The sequence below is a fragment of the Vicia villosa genome, linkage group LG5 (assembly GCF_029867415.1).
Source record: "Vicia villosa cultivar HV-30 ecotype Madison, WI linkage group LG5, Vvil1.0, whole genome shotgun sequence".
In the NCBI taxonomy this organism is placed as follows: Eukaryota; Viridiplantae; Streptophyta; class Magnoliopsida; order Fabales; family Fabaceae; genus Vicia; species Vicia villosa.
Window position 1 is genome coordinate 66,183,555 of NC_081184.1, and position 18,409 is coordinate 66,201,963.

At 36.8% G+C, this 18,409-nt stretch overlaps 5 protein-coding genes across 5 annotated transcripts; 2 read left to right on the plus strand and 3 right to left on the minus strand.

Moving 5' to 3' along the window:
* Positions 1-1,183: 1,183 nt before the first annotated feature.
* LOC131601724 (uncharacterized) lies at positions 1,184-4,613 on the plus strand. Its single transcript, XM_058873596.1, has 2 exons — positions 1,184-2,106; positions 2,657-4,613. The coding sequence occupies exons 1-2, from the start codon at positions 1,184-1,186 to the stop codon at positions 4,044-4,046; spliced, it is 2,313 nt and encodes a 770-aa protein (XP_058729579.1). The 3' UTR covers positions 4,047-4,613.
* A 3,158-nt stretch (positions 4,614-7,771) lies between these two features.
* Positions 7,772-11,917, plus strand: LOC131606699 (indole-3-acetic acid-amido synthetase GH3.6-like). Its single transcript, XM_058878859.1, has 3 exons — positions 7,772-8,143; positions 10,185-11,101; positions 11,194-11,917. Exons 1-3 carry the CDS (start codon positions 7,806-7,808, stop codon positions 11,763-11,765), a joined length of 1,827 nt encoding a protein of 608 aa, XP_058734842.1. The 5' UTR covers positions 7,772-7,805; the 3' UTR covers positions 11,766-11,917.
* A 92-nt stretch (positions 11,918-12,009) lies between these two features.
* On the minus strand, positions 12,010-13,906 carry LOC131606700 (putative F-box/FBD/LRR-repeat protein At4g03220). The gene is made up of 3 exons (XM_058878860.1): positions 12,827-13,906; positions 12,393-12,566; positions 12,010-12,312 (listed from the first exon to the last, which is right to left on the minus strand). Exons 1-3 carry the CDS (start codon positions 13,904-13,906, stop codon positions 12,010-12,012), a joined length of 1,557 nt encoding a protein of 518 aa, XP_058734843.1.
* Positions 13,907-14,219: 313 nt separating this feature from the next.
* On the minus strand, positions 14,220-16,143 carry LOC131606701 (molybdate transporter 1-like). The gene is made up of 2 exons (XM_058878861.1): positions 15,828-16,143; positions 14,220-15,596 (listed from the first exon to the last, which is right to left on the minus strand). The coding sequence occupies exons 1-2, from the start codon at positions 16,072-16,074 to the stop codon at positions 14,416-14,418; spliced, it is 1,428 nt and encodes a 475-aa protein (XP_058734844.1). The 5' UTR covers positions 16,075-16,143; the 3' UTR covers positions 14,220-14,415.
* Positions 16,144-16,738: 595 nt separating this feature from the next.
* On the minus strand, positions 16,739-17,912 carry LOC131604770 (uncharacterized). Its single transcript, XM_058877191.1, has 3 exons — positions 17,795-17,912; positions 17,213-17,397; positions 16,739-17,119 (listed from the first exon to the last, which is right to left on the minus strand). Exons 1-3 carry the CDS (start codon positions 17,910-17,912, stop codon positions 16,739-16,741), a joined length of 684 nt encoding a protein of 227 aa, XP_058733174.1.
* Between the last annotated feature and the right edge of the window lie 497 nt (positions 17,913-18,409).

Sequence of the window (18,409 nt, forward strand, 5' to 3'; positions counted from 1 at the left end):
CAACAATAACAATATTAATAATATTAATAAGTTACTAGAGAAAAGATTAAACATTAAGAAACCAACCTTGAACTATTTTTGTACTCTTGCTTTCATTATCATTGTTTTCAATATGTTAAGTTTAAATTTCAGCAGTTTGCATCTAAGATGAATATTTACGGCATTCACGTTTTGGTTGACTAATGAGAGTTACATGCGGATCACTAATATCTCATGTGGATTGATGAGTTGGTAATATTTTGATCATTGTTACTTTATAAATGGACAACAAAGATTTGTTACTTAATTTTTTCATTAAATGGGTCATAAATAAAAATGCGCTACTTTACCCCCCGATTTTTAGCAAAACTAAGGTAATAGCTAATTAAAAAAATTTTAAAAAGTGAAAAAATATAGTTGCTGAGATTCGAAGACGTGCCCCTCTAGTTACTTTGCCCCCTTCATTTTTAGCAAAACCGAGGTAATAGGACATAAGTTTTTTTTTAAAAAATTAACAGGTGATAAAATATAGTTGTTGGAATTCGAAGACGTGTCCTCTAAATACTTTATCCCTCGATTTTTCAGTAAAACCGAGGTAATAAGTCAAAAAATAATTTAAAAAAAATTAAAAAATGTTAAAATGTAGTTGTTAGAATTCAAAGACGTCTATGGTTTACACTTCAGTTTTTTTATGTGAGGTGAAAGTTCTTTTATAAAAAATATTATTTGTTGTAGTATAATGATAGGAATGGATTGGACCCCACAACTGATGATGGGGATGTGTTAGTTAATAGAGACATTGTTGGGCCTAAACAATGGAGGGTGTATGTGAGAAAGAATAAGAAAGTGAATTAATTGGGTAATTGGCCCAATTAATTAGTATTCTCCAAATAATTAGGAGTTGGCTCAATTAGTTAGATTTTATTCCGCAAATAATTAGGAGTGGCTTAGTATGTTAGTTTTTATCATCCAAATAAATAGGAGTTAGTTTAGTTAGTATTCCCCATATAAATAGGAGTGTATGGGGCAGTAGTTAGTAGGATTATTATTTTCTGTTTTCTTCATTAGGGTTTAGGCAGTGAGAGAATTATTTCTCTGACTGAGGAGCAGCAGCTCTGGAATTCTGTTCTGTTTTCATATTCAGTAATAAAATAACTTTCTCCATTACCTCTGTTCTATCAATTGGTCCGACCTACCATTGTTGATGCCCAGAGCTCCTAAGATGGCTGACCGTGTTTCTGCAGTGGAAGGACGATTGGGGAGTGTTGAGGCTAGCATCGTTGCGTTACGAGAGTCCATTGGTGTTGAGATTCAACGTGCAATGGCCAATCACGACGTTGCCTTACGAGAGTTCATTGGTGGGGAGATTCAACGTGCAGTGGCTAATCGCGACGTCTCGCAGCCATGCGGTGTGACAGTTACCTCACCGCTGGATGAGTTTCGTTTATCTGCGAAGAAGGTGGAGTTGCCGGCATTTACCGGTGACGATCCAGTTGCATGGATCACTCGGGCAGAGACGTACTTTGAGGTACAACGAATTTCAGAGGATGTTCGTATTCAGTTAACGAAATTGAGCATGGAAGGCCCTACTATCCATTGGTTTAACCTATGGCATGATTCAACCGAGGAACTGTCATGGGAGAACCTCCGTGAGGCGTTGATGGCTCGATTTGGTGGTGGGCGTTTGGAGAATCCTTTTGAGGAGTTGAAGGAACTAAAACAATCAGCATCAGTAGAGGAATACATTGCTGAATTTGAATTGTATTCTTCACAGTGTGGTCGTTTGCCAGAGCAACAGTTTCTTGGTTATTTCATTGGTGGGTTACGTCATGATATTCGCTCTCGGGTGCGTACCTTCAAGCCTCGTAACCGTTACTTAGCAATGCAATTGGCTCGTGATGTTGAAAGTGAATTTGCAGTGGCTTCTGGTCAAGGTTCTGGATCACGTTACAAACCGGGGCATAGCTCTTGGACAAAATCTCAAAAACCTACTTGGGCTTCTCGCGAAGGGGAAGGGAATGGCTCTGCAATTCAGAACCAAACTAATAATTATTTAGGCAGAACGCGTACTGGTTCTGGTTCGGGATCTCAAACGGGGTCAACACGCCCTACCAATTCTACAGCATCCTCCCGCTAGGGGTGGCAAAACGGGCCGCCCGCCCCGCCCGCCGCCCGCCCCGCCTTATGCCCGCCAAAAAACGAGCGGGGCGGGCATGCCCGCCAAGTAAAATGGGCATCAAAATCATGCCCGCCCCGCCAGGATGGCGGGTTAGCGGGCGGCGGGCTTACCCGCCTATTTTTATTTATATTTTTTTAATAGATTAATATGTTTTTTTTACCTTTTAATTAAACTTTTCACTTATTTTTTAAAACAATTTTTATAAAAGTAATTTTTTAACAAATTTACTCTAAAAAATATTACATATATTTATAAATAAATGTATAAAATAAACCATCAAGAATTGCAATTATTAGAATTAACTAAAAAAAGAGTGAGTTTTGGAGGAAGAACGGGTTTTGGCGAGCGGCGGGATTTGGCGGGGCGGGTATGGCGGGCGGCGAGTTTTGGCGGGGCGGGCTTTGGCGAGCGGCGAGCCTAAAATCCAAACCCAACCCGCCAATTTTTGGCGGGTGAGCGGGCGGGCCGGCGGGCCCCGGCCCATTTTGCCACCCCTACCTCCCGCCCAAATTTAGGTGACAATTCGCGCCGTCATTCTCGTGGTGTTCGCCATTTACCAAGTGCAGAAGTTAACGAGCGGCGTGCGAAAGGACTCTGTTTTCGTTGCAACGAACGATGGGATCCTCTCCATCAATGTGCAACAAAACAGTTACGATTGATTATCCTGGGGGATGATGAAATTGTCAACGATGCAGGAGAGATTGTGGTGTTGGAGGCTGAGTCGGAAGAAGAGCTTGCGCAAGAGGAATTAGAATGTAAAACCATGGGACTGTTTGGTGTATCCACTAATCCAAACCAGGTCCGGACGATGAAATTGGAGGGATGTTTACAAGGTGCATCTATTTTGGTTCTTATTGACAGTGGAGCCACACATAATTTCATATCCCCTAAGGTGGTTGAAGCCCTTGGATTGCCTATGGTGCCTTCTAATCTTTTGAGTGTTAAGTTAGGAGATGGTCATAGGGTCCTAACTAGGGGTAGATGCAATGGAATTCAGATGAATGTGGGAGCGGTGCAAATTTGTTTCGATGCTTATGTTCTGGAGTTAGGAGGTGTGGATTTGATTTTGGGAGTTGTGTGGCTGGAAACTTTAGGAAAGGTGACCATGGATTGGAAAGAAATGTCTATGGTGTTCAATCATAAGGGCAGTATGGTGAAATTAATTGGTCAGGCTGTAGATGATAAGATGGCTACTTTCCAAAGTATTATCACTCCTTCCCGAATGATAGCAGGCTGTGAATGGCCTACCTTGATGGAGGTGCTAGGGTCACAAGTGCCACGTGTCTCGGATCAACAGGCTGAGGAGTTGGAAGGATTGTTAGACCGTTTTGTTATTGTGTTTAAAGAAATCCAGGGTCTTCCTCCGCCTAGAAACACAAGTCATTCAATTGATCTTTTACAGGGTGCTGGTCCGGTAAGTGTGCGGCCTTACAGATATCCTCATTTACACAAGGATGAAATTGAAAGACAAATTCAGAGCCTATTGCAGCAAGGGGTGGTTAGAAACAGCACCAGCGCGTTCTCTAGTCCCGTCATTTTGGTCAAGAAGAAGGATCAATCTTGGCGTATGTGTGTAGATTACCGTGCACTCAACAAGGTAACAATTCAAGACAAGTACCCTATTCCTGTCGTAGATGAATTGTTAGATGAGTTACATGGTTGTAGTTATTTCTCGAAGCTCGATCTTAAATCTGGTTATCATCAAATTCGTAAGAAGGAAGAGGATATTCATAAAACTGCCTTTCGGACTCATGAGGGTCACTATGAGTTTTTGGTAATGCCGTTTGGCCTCACCAATGCTCCTGCAACCTTTCAATCGGTGATGAACGCAATTTTCAAGCCCTTTCTAAGGAAGTTTGTTCTGGTTTTTTTTTTGATGATATCCTAGTATACAGTACTAGTTGGGCTGAACATTTGCAGCACTTGGAGGTGGTTCTTAATATTCTGAAGCAGCATCAATTTGTGGCAAACCGGAAGAAATGTACCTTCGGTCAGCACCAAGTGGAATATTTGGGCCATATCATTTCCAAAACAGGGGTTGCTGTTGATCCTGCCAAGGTTAGTAGTGTCTTACAATGGCCGATTCCTAAGAATGTCAAAGGAGTGCGAGGTTTTTTGGGGTTAACTGGTTATTACAGAAAGTTTATAGCTAATTATGGAAAAATTGCTAAACCCTTGACAGAATTGACAAAGAAGGATGGTTTTAAATGGCATGCGGCAGCTGCGGAAGCTTTTGAGAAATTGAAAGTAGCTGTTACGACTGCCCCAGTTTTAGCCCTACCTAATTTCAAGCTTCCATTTGAAATTGAATGTGATGCTTCAGGAAAAGGAGTTGGTGCAGTGTTGTTACAATCGAAGCATCCCATTGCATATTTTAGCAAAGCTTTTGAATCGTCTAGATTATCCAAATCTGCCTATGATAAGGAGTTGATGGCGTTAGTATTAGCTATTCAACATTGGAAACATTATTTGTTAGGAAGGAGATTTGTGATTTACTCTGATCAAAAGAGCTTAAAACACTTGCTGCAATAGCGTATTACCACCGCAAATCAGCAAGAATGGATGGCTAAGTTGTTGGGTTTTGACTTTGAGGTGGTGTACAAGGTGGGAGTGGAAAATAAAGTGGCTGATGCGTTATCTCGACAACACGAGGATGCTGAGTTGCAAGCTATTAAATCCTACCCTATTTGGCAGCAGAGCAGCCAACTGCAACAAGAAGTATCAAATGATCCTTTGCTTAAAAATATTGTGGAGGCTATTCAAAAGGATCATAATGCTAAACCTGGTTTTGCTTTAAAAGGTGGCATCTTATTCTACAAAAATAGGTTAGTTATACCTGCTAACTCGCCACTTATTGAGGATTTACTCAAAGATTTTCATTCGTCTCCGAGTGGGGGTCACTCCGGCTACCTACGCACTTATAGGAGAATGGCAGGAACTTTATATTGGCAAGGCATGATGCGGAGGGTGCAAGAATTTGTGAAAGCTTGTGATACTTGTCAACGAAAAAATATGCGGCAACGACTCCTAATGGATTACTACAACCTCTTCCTATTCCGGTTTTGGTATGGAGTGAAATATCTATGGATTTCATTACTTGTTTGCCAAAAAGTAATGGATTTGAAGCTATCTTGGTTGTTGTGGACCGTCTCTCCAAGTACAGCCATTTCATTCCTCTTAAACATCCATTTACTGCTCGCTCAATAGCTGCTATTTTTGTAAAGGAAGTGGTTAGATTACATGGAATTCCGGAGTCAATTCTTAGTGACCGTGACCCCTTGTTTGTGAGTATTTTTTGGAAAGAGTTGTTCAAGTTAGTAGGCACGGTGCTTAAAATGTCCTCGGCATACCACCCCCAAACAGATGGCCAAACAGAAGTGATTAATCGTTGTTTAGAGGCCTATCTACGTTGTTTTATTGCCGATCAACCTAAGACATGGGCACATTGGATCCCATGGGCAGAACTGTGGTACAATACCACATTCCATGTGTCTACAGGGTTCACCCCTTTCGAGGTCGTATATGGCAGAAAACCTCCAGTACTGGTGCATTTTTTGGAGGGCGAAACCAGAGTGGAAGCTGTAGCGCAAGAGTTAAGGGATAGAGATGAGGCGTTGCGTCAACTGAAAACTAATTTACTCAAAGCCCAGGAATACATGAAATACTAAGCTGACAAGAGACGCAAGGAAGTGCAATTTGAGGTTGGTGATTGGGTTTTCCTCAAACTACGTCCTCATCGACAGCAATCGGTGGTGCAAAGAATCCATCAAAAACTGGCCCCCAGATTTTTCGGACCTTATCAAATCATGAAGAAGATAGGGCAGATTGCTTACAAGTTAAAGCTACCACCGACATCTAAAATACATCCTACCTTTCATGTGTCGCAATTGAACAAAGCGGTGGGCAACTATACGGCTACTTCTCAGCTACCTATCAGTTTAGAGTCAGAAAAAGGGGACATTATTCCGGCTAAGGTTTTGTCATGGAGGGACAAGTTTGACAGTGGACAGCATAAGAGAGAATGGCTAATTCAATGGGAAGGGATGGATGTTGGAGATGCTACTTGGGAAGAGGAACTGTTGTTGAAGAGTCAATTCCCTGATTTGCGCCTTGAGGACAAGGCTAATGTTGCAGGTGGGGGTGATGATAGGAATGGATTGGACCCCACAAGTGATGATGGGGATGTGTTAGTTAATAGAGACATTGTTGGGCCTAAACAATGGAGGGTGTATGTGAGAAAGAATAAGAAAGTGAATTAATTGGGTAATTGGCCCAATTAATTAGTATTCTCCAAATAATTAGGAGTTGGCTCAATTAGTTAGATTTTATTCCGCAAATAATTAGGAGTGGCTTAGTATGTTAGTTTTTATCATCCAAATAAATAGGAGTTAGTTCAGTTAGTATTCCCCATATAAATAGGAGTGTATGGGGAAGTAGTTAGTAGGATTATTATTTTCTGTTTTCTTCATTAGGGTTTAGGCAGTGGAGAGAATTATTTCTCTGACTGAGGAGCAGCAGCTCTGGAATTCTGTTCTGTTTTCATATTCAGTAATAAAATAACTTTCTCCATTACCTCTGTTCTATCATATAACTTTGTGGTTAACAATCGAAAGTGAATCCTCAATGTTGAGGAATAATTGAGAATCACACCAGCTATCATACCAAAGATTGATGGAACTACCATTGCCAAGACACCAAGAAGAATTCTCATAACATTAATCATCTCATGCTTAACACTTGTCTAAATGGAGGTGAAGATATGGTGATTGATAAAATTCTTATTTCTGATGACTTTTTGCCTGAGGGTATTAGCCCAAAAATCAATCGAATTGCGTGTGAAAATCTCAGACGAGTTTCAAATTAGATGCCACGTTTAACGTGATTAGCGAACGAAGCCCAAGACCGCCTTCCTCTAAAGGTTTACAAATATTTAACAGCCTTGTTCTTTATAGTCTTCCCACTCCATATGAATTTTTTTATCGCACATTCGAGATCCCGAATCAGAGAAATCGCCACATATAAATGGACATGCTACGAGTTAGCATGGTTTGAATGGTGGACCTAACCAACTCAACTCTACATGCAAAAATAATTTAATAATCAGTTATCTACATTAAAAATATATCAAAACAACAAAAAAATATATTTTATTTTTATTACTGTATTCATCCTTATTATAAACACACAGAACATAGTTTTAAATTTAGATTTATACATATAATATTAATTAGAAGATATAATTTAAAAATAATAATTCTTATTTTAGATTATTCATTTGATGTCAAATGTTTCTGCAAATAAATCAGCTAATTTAAAATGGTAGAATTATATATAAACAAGTAGAAATAAAGTAGTAAAAATTAAGAAACAAAACAATTTGAGAATTTATTCATGTGACTCGAGTATTAGGAATATAGTGTCAATTAATGATGTGACATATAGAAAATTTATAAAGTTTATGTGCATCATCAGCATATTTTACTTTATTGTAAACTAATAATTAATAATTAAATTGAGTCAAATTATACTATAATTTCTTTTACTTTTATAACCTGGCTGGCGCTCTATATATTTGTCTATTCACTTTGATATTTTCTCCAACTCACTCTTTCTTCAAATACTTTCTTCTCTACTTCTTTGAATCACCATGCCAGAGGCTCCTAAACAAGACCATGCTGAACATGATGATGCTATTAGTGATGATATTATCATTAACAAGAATAAGAAAGCATTGAAATATATTGAAGATGTTACCATCAACACTGATGAAATTCAAGAAAGAGTACTTGGTGAGATCCTGTCTGCTAGTGCAGATGTTGAGTACCTTCAACGTTATGGACTAGATGGACGCACAGACAGAAAAAGTTTCAAAAAGATGGTGCCTGTGGTGTGTTACGAGGATTTGAAGGTGGATATTGATCGTATAGCTAATGGTGATACCTCACCAATTTTGTGCTCTAAACCCATTTCAGAGTTCCTCACTAGGTCGGTATTTCTAACTCATAACTTACATATAATTTATAATTTGTTAAAAACATAAATCTTTGACATGACACGCTATATCTGCTTTATGCACTCTGGTTCCTAGAGAAAAGAGATTCTAGTAATTTAGAATTTGTGCCGAGAATTCATGACACCGATTAAATATTATTTAAAATATATTATTTAAAATGTTTTAATAAAATTAATGTATTTAATTTTTAGTTAATAATATTTTTTAATATATCTAATTTTTTAAATGTGTAAAAATTGTTAAAAAAGTATGTTAAATTAAAGAGAAAAAACTTATATGAATTGTTTGACATACTGTATAGTGTCATGCAGGTATTAAACTTTGATTGGAAAGGTGCGGAGATAAAACTATTTTTTAGAAAGATTTATTTAACACACTTTCATACAAAATGCAAAGTGTTCTAACTTAGGGGTATGCATGGTTGGTTATTTTTAGAAATCAAACTATTATGCATGGTTGGTTATTTTTGGAAACAAAACCATAACCATTTTCAAATCAATTAAATAGTTTGGATTTATAATCATAACCACATTTCTATTAAAATTGGTTATAAAATCGATTATTAATTTGGTTATGATTATATAACAGGTTTAAAAAAAACAGTTTTAAAAATATTTATTATGTAGTTAAAATATATGGATTAATTATGGATTTTGGATAATAACCAAATTATAACTGAATTCAAAAATAATTTAACCGGTTAATAACCATTTAAATATATCCAGATTATATAAATGGATAACCAAACTATTAATAACTAAACCGGTTAATAACAATTTAATTATATCCGGATATTTAAAACGGATTTGAATTTGGTTATGGATTTAGACCTCACAACTGAATATTTTGCACATCTCTAGTCATAAGTGTCGGACATCAACACGTACCTGACGCATATGTGCTTCATAACCTGAGTACTTACCATTATATATAAACTTTGTAAAATATAAAATAAAATGAAATAATTTATAATTTATATCTAGTAGACCTAGATACCCCGACATCAATAATATAAAAAACATAGAACACCGACACCAATAACATTAAACACGGACACAAATTCATATATAATAGCATTTGACTTTAATTTATCCACCTATTATTTTTTTAAATATTTTAATCAAATATAATTCTATTTTAATAAATGTTAAATCATTTTAAGTATTTTTAAACTTTTTAGATGTGCGTAGAATCATCCAAATAAAAAAAAAGTTATAACGATTCTATTATTCGAGACATGTTGTATGAAAGTCATGAATGTCAGATATTTATTTAAAATGTTGAAGCAAAGAAAACAAATCTGACACATTTATTTGACTTTTCCGACATGTATTGTATGAGTATTATATAAGTGTTGGCATCGACTAGGGATGACAATTGTACCTATCTCCAATGGATACCCGCAAAAGTTACCACAACATGTAGAGTAAAAATCTCCAAAACAGATACGGGCATGGGCACGAACAATTATTCACTAAAATAAGCTGATACGAGTAACTTAGTACTCACCTTGCCTCACACCCGCACAATATATATTTACATATTATGATTGTTTCATATACATGTATGTTTATCAATTTTATTGAATACATCACATTTCAATATAAATGTTTGTTTATTTTTTAATTCAACAATAATTTCTTTGAATTTTTTTAAATGTCGTTACAAACATTATAATTGATCGATGATTTTTTATTAGAAATGTGTGTAAGTAAGTATGAGTATATATACTTTTTCTTTTTTGTTAAGTAGCCTAATAGCTGAAATTCACCTCTTAAATGTGAACTGTGAACAACTAGGAAGTTGCGGGTTCGAACCTGCCCTTGTATTTGGTGTCCAAAGGGTATGAGTTTAAATACGGTGATTTTTTCAAACTGAAGATATGAAAACGGATATTATACCCAACCTAAACCCTTTCCATTGTCAGTCCTAACACTGACACGTATCCGACATAGCGAAGTGTATGTAGTTACGAGGATATTTTACATGTTTATGTTATTGTTATTGTTGTAGTTCTGGAACATCAGGTGGAGAGAGAAAACTGATGCCAACAATAGAACAAGAGCTAGAAAGAAGATCACTACTCTACAGCCTCTTAATGCCAGTCATGGACCAATTTGTTCCCAATTTACACAAAGGCAAAGGAATGTACTTTTTATTCACAAAATCAGAAGCAAAAACACCAGGTGGATTACTTGCACGTCCAGTACTAACAAGTTACTACAAAAGCTCACATTTCAAAAACACAACACATGAAAATGATCCTTACACAAACTACACCAGCCCAATTGAAACCATTCTCTGCCTAGATTCTTATCAAAGCATGTATTCTCAAATCCTATGTGGCCTTTACCAACACGAACAAGTCCTCCGCGTCGGTGCTGTTTTTGCTTCCGGTTTTATTCGCGCTATTAAGTTCCTCGAAAAACACTGGATTAGTTTGTGTAACGACATAAGAACCGGTATCTTAGACGATAAAATCACTGACTTGGATGTTAGAGTGTCGGTTATGAAAATACTTAAACCAAATCCTAAACTTGCAGCATTCCTCGAATTCGAATGCAAGAAAGAGTCATGGAAAGGGATCATTAGTAGATTATGGCCTAATACAAAGTATGTTGATGTTATCGTTACCGGAACAATGTCTCAATATATTCCGATTTTGGATTATTACACCAATGGTCTTCCTCTTGTCTGTACTATGTATGCTTCTTCAGAGTGTTACTTTGGCCTCAACTTAAACCCTTTGTGTGAACCAAATGAGGTTTGTTATACAATTATTCCCACCATGGCCTACTTCGAGTTCTTGCCTTTAAACAAGATCGATGGAAACGACAATTCAATTTCTACCACCGAGCAAGAACATTTAGTTGATCTTGTTGATGTTGAGTTAGGCCAAGAATATGAGCTTGTGGTCACCACTTACGCCGGTAAAATGTTCATTTAATCCGAATTATGATGTATATAATTGATTAACTTCTAAATACTAATAACTATGCAATGATTTTGTTACACAAATCAGGACTTTATAGGTACCGAGTTGGTGACATACTCCGCGTAGCAGGATTCAAGAACAAGGCACCTCAATTCAACTTCATATGTCGAAAGAACGTTGTTTTAAGCATTGATTCAGATAAAACCGACGAAGTTGAACTCCAAAATGCAGTAAAAGAAGGATCAAACCATCTTTTGAACTATAATGCGTCGCTCACAGAATACACGAGTTGTGCCGATACATCAACTATTCCAGGCCATTATGTACTCTACTGGGAAATATCCAAGAATGAGAATAACTCAATTCCTGATTCTGTTTTCGAGGAATGTTGTTTTACAGTTGAAGAATCTCTCAACAGCGTGTATCGCCAAGGAAGAAAAACCGAATCAATTGGGCCATTGGAAATCAAGGTTGTTGAGAATGGAACATTCGATAAGGTTATGGATTTTGCTCTTAGTCAAGGAGCATCTATAAATCAATACAAAACGCCTCGCTGCATAAAATATGATCCTATTATCGAGCTTCTTAACACGAAGGCGATTTCAAGTTTCTTTAGTCCAAAATGTCCACATTGGGTTCCCGGTCACAAGAATTGGTGATTTTACGTCAAACAGCCGCTTTGGTTCGTAAACGTGTAACATTTATTAAATTACAAAAATAAATTTTCGAGTGTCTATTGTTAATAATTTCATGAATCAAATTGAATAACAAACGACACACGACACGCACATTCGAGGATCAAACTAACTGATAAATGTCAAAAAGACGTGTTCTAGAGAAATAAAAGACTAATAAACTACGTAACCAAACATGTGCAACAAAATTAAAGATGCGAAATTTCGGCTACTGAAACTCGACTTTAGCATTAGAAGAAGCCCAAGAAAATCCCATCATTTGTGACCTTATCTTTTGTCTCCTCAGAGTATCTCTTCTATTTGAATATCCTCTGCACAATATCATTTTTTCCAAAACCTTTCCTTGCTTGAGAAGAAACTTTGTCAATGTAACTTCATTTGCACAATCAAGAAATCCTTGAATTTTGACCACTTTCAAGTGTTGTAGAAAAGATTTCAAACTTGGTATCTGTGACTCCCAATACTTCTCTTCTTCTGTGTTTGTCATATCCCATAAATCTCTATTCCATTGCTGAATAAAAAGTACATAAATATATCAAATAAAATGCATTTCAATGCAACGTGATTAGTAAATTCAGGTATATGGCTTACTTTTCTTTCGCCCTTATCGTCGTCGATGATCTTCAGAATCAGTGTGTTGAGGATAGGAGAGTTTCTGAATAGAAATGCTAATGCTTGAACATTTCTCTTTTTCAAACCAGTATGAATCTCTAATGATTTGAGATTATAAAATGGCTCGAGAAAAACATTATACTTTGATAGAATCTGCAACCAAAAGAAGAGAAATGAGGTAAATGCTATCAATCACAGACTCCGACAAGGACATCAAGACAGGACACAGACACTCTAACACCGATAATGTCAAAAACATAGGACGCTGACACTGCTATCACATTATTGTCTGATTTTTCTGACATTAATCTGACTTACCAATACGTGTCCTAAGAGTGTCGAGTATCTGACACTGAGACATGTTTCTTATAGGGACAAAAAATAAGATCATATGACACATAAAATTCAATTACCTCAATAGTTTGGTTTTCAAGAGTCAAGGAATGAGCATGAGACAGTCCAGAGAAAAAGTTGTTAGCACTTTGAAGCCTGCCCATATTAACTTTACCTTCTTTCAACATATAGAAACCAATACAAGCCTCATTCAAAAAATTCGAGTTCTCAAAAACAGCAACATCAGTAACTGCATTAAATTTCCAAACCAAATTTTCAAGCTTTGGCACATTCATTCTCACCCAAGTCTTGCTACAAAAAGCATCAAAACAACTAGATACTCTCAATCTTTCAATTTTCGCACCACAAACATCCAAACCTTGTAGCTGATAACATCTTTCCAAGTTCAAATCCTCTAGAGCGCGACACGCCACGCGAATATGAGTTAATCCGAAACACAAATCAAGTCGCAAATTTCTCAAAACGGGAAAAGATGATTCATTGAACATATCAGATAGAGAAGGCTGATTATACAAAATAATCAGTGAGAGTGACAATGTATGCAAAGATTGAAAACCATTTCTCATAATCGACGATGGAGGCAATCGAAAACCCGATTTCAGTTTCAAAACTTGTAAAGACTCACTACCAATAATACATCTAGGAAAGTTGAAAAAATCATCCGTTTCAAATTCAGTTTCAACTTCAATATCAAGCTCTCTAACATTATGCCTAATGGCATTACGAATCAAGCTATTTAATCGCGAAAAGCCCAAACGGGCGCGAAAACAAAGAACCCTTATGTCCTTTTGTTTCGTGTCGCGAATAGATAAAACTTGGGTGATGAAATCAAGTTTTTGCGATGATAAAGGGTGGTTACATTTTGCAAAGTTGGAGGCTTTTTTAGGAGTTTTGGTTGAAACAAGTGGAAATGGATTAAGGGTTGTGAAATCAAGATCAGGAAAAGTTGTCCAAAGAAACTTCCATCGTTTCGAAAGAACACTCATTTGTGCAACACATTTGATTGGAAGCAAGAGAAGGATTTGATGAATGACAGCATCTGGTAGATCACTGATTTGATCTGTTGGTGGTTGTTTTTTGGCATCATTCTGTTGTTCTATCTGTGCTAGCTTTTTGCGTTTTGAAGATCTTGTTTCCATTGCATGAAACTGCAAGATATCACAATGATTTTCTTTTTGGCTAATTATTATGATGAAGTCATGAAATGGAACATTGATTTGTTTGTGTGTTTCTAGTTTAATTGTTGATGAGATTTTGAACTATTCAAAAGTAAGCACAATTAATTAGGAGAGTTTGTTTTAGATTCGGAAAACATTCTATGTATTGTGCAGTGAGTCATATAACTAACCTATTACCTATTTAAGAGCTGTCTAAAGACTCGGACATAAACTTTGGAAAATAAAAAATAAAAATAACACATAAATAAATATCGAATGTAAAAACTATCACCCATTCAAACATAAATCTATTTATTAAAACAATAACAATTGACAATAAAAATTCTATTGGAAGAAATTCTTAAAACGAGGTCAAATTATTTTGTTTCATTAATGAGTGTAAGCTTTGTGTATGCGATAACATACACAAGAGACGAAAAAAAGAAAAACACAACATCTAAATTTTCTAGTTACTATAAGCTCTACACTTTCTAGTTCCAAATGGTAGAGAATGGTTTATCCTTTGTGTAACTTCTTAGCTTAAACAACACATAAACAATCATTCCAACTAAAAATCCAAGTGATGCACTAGATCCAACTAAAGAAACAGCACTGCAAATAAGTGCCACAAAGAAATCTTCTTTGCTATTCATGTCTCTAGCACACAATGCAAGTTCTATTCCAGCAAACAAAAGCAAAACACCTAAGAACCCAACTGGAAAATGCTTCAAAATATGTGCCAAAGAAGTTCCTAACACCAACCCTAACACCAATTTTCCAACACCAAGAAGTACTACACACCCTCCACTCCTTCCACCAAATTTATATTGTCCCGCAAGTCCGCCCGCACCATGACATGTTGGTACAACACCAAACCAACAACCAACCAAATTCATTAGTCCAACTGTCACCGAAATTGAAGTAACTGAAAATTCCCTTTCCGGGAAAAGATCGGTTGACAACTTACAAACCGCTATGACAGAGTTCAAAATTGATAATGGAAGTTGAGGAATTGCGCCTTTAACAAAACCTTTCTTCCATGATTGTTTACTGAATTTCACAAATTCTATTGAACTAGGTCCAAATGTAACTTCGCGTGCAACTTCGTGTTTTCTTATAAAAACCAAAACAATTCCCAACATAAAGACTAAAAATGCAGAAGGAAGTGAAAAAACAATCTTCCTCAATTTATCCATCCTCTTGTTTCTTCTACCTTCATCGTCGCTCCTTTGTTCGTCTAAAATATCATCATTGTCTGGAGCACCGCAACTTCCACGATTCTGTTCACCGGCTCCATTCACAATCACAATAAAAAAGGCGCAAATAATAGCTAAAATCAACCCGTCTAACCCAAACCATGGTCTTTCACCTAAAGCTTTAGACCTAGGAAGATCTTGCACTTTCCTTACGTATTTAACGGCGGTTAAAGCAAATGACAAACCTTGTGCTAGTTGAATTCCTCTTACAACAGGTAAGGGAATGAACTTATACACAAGCTTCATCAATCCTGTGATGCCAAGAATGAACAACACACCACCTGTCAAGATTCCCGCAGCCATGATCTCTGGTACGCCGAATTCATTGTCTGATAAGGCCACAGCGGCAATTGCCTTCATAGGCTGGACAGGCATAGGGACCCCATAAATGATACCAGTGATGATGTTGTAGACACCTGCAAGATACCACACATGGATTACATTATTACATCACTAAAATGAGACTAATGAGCTTAAATAAATATACATCGGTCACTAAAAGCGAATTTTTTTAGTAGTGATAATCTTTCTCTCTATAATATTGCAATATACGGTATAACGTGATCCATCTCAGTGTTGCAGTTTAAAATGCATGGATGGTTTTTATTTTTCATTCATTAAAAGAAAGAAAAAAACATAGAACATACCGTTGAAAATCAATGATGTACCAAGGTTGAGGTCTCTAGCTAGAGTGAGAGCCAACACTATGGGTATGTAGGTGCCAAGGTCACCCATGGCACCATTAAGTTCAGCCCATTTTGAATGGAAAACCAAGTTTGTTTTCAATTTTTGCACTGCATCTTTGGCAGTGAAAAATCTAGTTGGAGCTGTTGGAGAAATTTCAGGTGCTTCAGAATCCAATGTTTGAATTGAAGGAAGGTTTTGGATTTCCATATAGAATGTGGTGTTTAAATATTAATCTTAATCTTAAATTTCAGGTGCTAAGAGAGAGGTTTTAACTAATGCAAGAGAATAATATATTTGGAAAATGTGAATTAATGTTTGTTTTATTTATAGGAATTCAAAAGTCGGTGTTGTTGTCAGCAACTTGATGTGTTTTTAAATTAAAACTAAAAATGCAAATAAAAATTGCCTTTTCAAATATTTCAAATAATCATTTCACTCTATTTAGTGATTGAATCGTCAGTTTTCTATAATATTTGTCACTTTTCATTTCTTAACATATAATGTGAATGTAAAACTATCACTTTTGTTGCTTTGTTATTTATTAACCTATAGGTTAAATATATTTATTTGTTTACGGGAAATTTTAAGTTGAGTCCTTGTTTAACTTTTATTGTCTTTTTAAATTTTAAAATTTTTTTGTATTTTTTTAACTAATAGAATTTATTCAATTACCCATGTCAATTTAACTTTACTTTCAAAATATTTGAAATCTTGTTATTGCTGGCCAAATTTGTGTAGTCAATATATTAATTTTTTTATTATTTTACAAAAACATACTCAATTCATATCATTAATTAAAAATTGTTCAAAACACTGAGGAATCCAATAAAGAACCGCGCGCCGAGACCAAAAATTGGCCGCCTTAGCAAGACTATGGGGCAACACAATTAGCTTGACGCTTAACAAACTTGACCTCAAAGTCATTACGGGAACTAAGTAAATTACGGATACTATTAATAATCAAACTAAATTCAGAATTACCCAATGAAGGATCATTAGTAGCTTGAACCACCATTTGGGAATCGCTTTCAAAGATGATGTGTTGCAAGTGTAAGTTGATTGCACCTTGGATGGCTTCCTTCAAAGCAATTGCTTTAGCTTCAACAATAGAGAAATTTCTCCTATTCCACAATGTACCCGCCACCATGAATCTTCCACCGCTATCTCTAGCACACCAACCTCCATTAGTCGTACCAAGAATAGCATTGAACCCCGCATCCACGTTGCACTTCAACCAACCCGGATGGGGTGGCTGTCATGTATTTTGATGGTGGACTCTAGGCATGTCGCTACTTGTTGGACTTAGGGCCGCGAACCACTCCTGCCACATATGATAACCTTGTACCCCTAATTGATTAGCATCTTTTTTCTCCTCATTCCAAATCCAATTGTTCCTATTATTCCACAACACCCACATCATAACCGCCACTTTCCCCGCATCTTTGAAATCTTCCTTCAAACAGATGTCTAGGATCATCTCCCTCACACTAGCAAATATAGTAAGACGTGGTATAATGAGATGGCCAATACCTGCAACAGCCCAACAATTGTTAGTTAGTGCACAACCAAAAAGAATGTGCCACTCATCCTCCACTTCCGCATTACACAACTGACAACTAGCGGGACACGAAACATAATGGTGTCTAAGGTTTATCCTAGTAGGAAGGCATCCCCGACACACACGCCAAATGAGATGCTTAGTTTTTGGTGGCGCTTGATTTTTCCAAAGGCTCCCCTACTCCCTAAGCACACTCATATTCTTATAATGATACTCATGTTGCCACCAAAGTTTATAGCCCGTTTTGACCCTATATATGCCGTCTCTCTTCCTTCCAAACAATGTCATCCTCCTTAACATCATCCACAAGGGGAACCTGTAAAATAATGTCAGCAATCTCATTAGTAAACAGTTGCTCAATTTTATTACGATCCCACTGTTTGCGAAGGGGATCCATCAAGTCCTTGACCACTAAACTGTAGACATGCTCCTCTTGAGGAGCCTTCATCCTTCCGCCCTCAACACCTCTCAACCACGGCTCCCGCATCACATTGATATTACTACCATCCCCGATTCTCCATCAACTCCCCAAAACAAGCACTTGTCGCGTCTTCCACAAACTCCTCCAAACAAGACTAGGATTAGTACCTAGATCCGAGGACAAAAAAGATGAGTTAGGGAAATATTTAGCTTTGAAAACTTTAGAGACTAAAGTATTCTGATTATTCATGATATGCCAACCCTGTTTTGCCACCATAGCCATATTAAATGCTTTGAAATCACGGAATCCCAACCCTCATTCATTATTAGGTAAGTCAAACTATCCCACGCAAGCCAACAGATTCCCTTATTGTTGCTACCTCCTCCCCACCAGAAAGAATTAAGCATCTTCTCAATATCCTCCACTAAGGTGTTTGGTAAAATAAACACACTCATAACATAGGACGGGATTGCTTGAAGGACAGATTTAATCATAATCTCCTTGCCTGCCTTGGACAACGGTCTACCCCTCCAAGAATTGATTCTTTTCCATATCCTATCTTT

Bases quoted from the DNA above. Each gene is read 5' to 3' on its own strand.
- LOC131606701 (XM_058878861.1), bottom strand. From the start codon at position 16,074: ATGGAAATCCAAAACCTTCCTTCAATTCAAACATTGGATTCTGAAGCA. The intron at 15,597-15,827 runs GTATGTTCTATG...GGTATCTTGCAG, and splicing joins TACATCATTGATTTTCAACG to GTGTCTACAACATCATCACT.
- LOC131604770 (XM_058877191.1), bottom strand. From the start codon at position 17,912: ATGCGGGAGCCGTGGTTGAGAGGTGTTGAGGGCGGAAGGATGAAGGCT. The intron at 17,398-17,794 runs GTAATAAAATTG...GGGCTGTTGCAG, and splicing joins CCTTCGCAAACAGTGGGATC to GTATTGGCCATCTCATTATA. The intron at 17,120-17,212 runs GTACAAGGTTAT...AATACATGACAG, and splicing joins AAGATGCTAATCAATTAGGG to CCACCCCATCCGGGTTGGTT.
- LOC131601724 (XM_058873596.1), top strand. From the start codon at position 1,184: ATGCCCAGAGCTCCTAAGATGGCTGACCGTGTTTCTGCAGTGGAAGGA. The intron at 2,107-2,656 runs CTCCCGCTAGGG...TGCCACCCCTAC, and splicing joins CCTACCAATTCTACAGCATC to CTCCCGCCCAAATTTAGGTG.
- LOC131606700 (XM_058878860.1), bottom strand. From the start codon at position 13,906: ATGGAAACAAGATCTTCAAAACGCAAAAAGCTAGCACAGATAGAACAA. The intron at 12,567-12,826 runs GTAATTGAATTT...TTTTGGTTGCAG, and splicing joins TTGAAAACCAAACTATTGAG to ATTCTATCAAAGTATAATGT. The intron at 12,313-12,392 runs GTAAGCCATATA...CTTTTTATTCAG, and splicing joins ACGATAAGGGCGAAAGAAAA to CAATGGAATAGAGATTTATG.
- LOC131606699 (XM_058878859.1), top strand. From the start codon at position 7,806: ATGCCAGAGGCTCCTAAACAAGACCATGCTGAACATGATGATGCTATT. The intron at 8,144-10,184 runs GTCGGTATTTCT...TTATTGTTGTAG, and splicing joins ATTTCAGAGTTCCTCACTAG to TTCTGGAACATCAGGTGGAG. The intron at 11,102-11,193 runs GTAAAATGTTCA...TACACAAATCAG, and splicing joins TGTGGTCACCACTTACGCCG to GACTTTATAGGTACCGAGTT.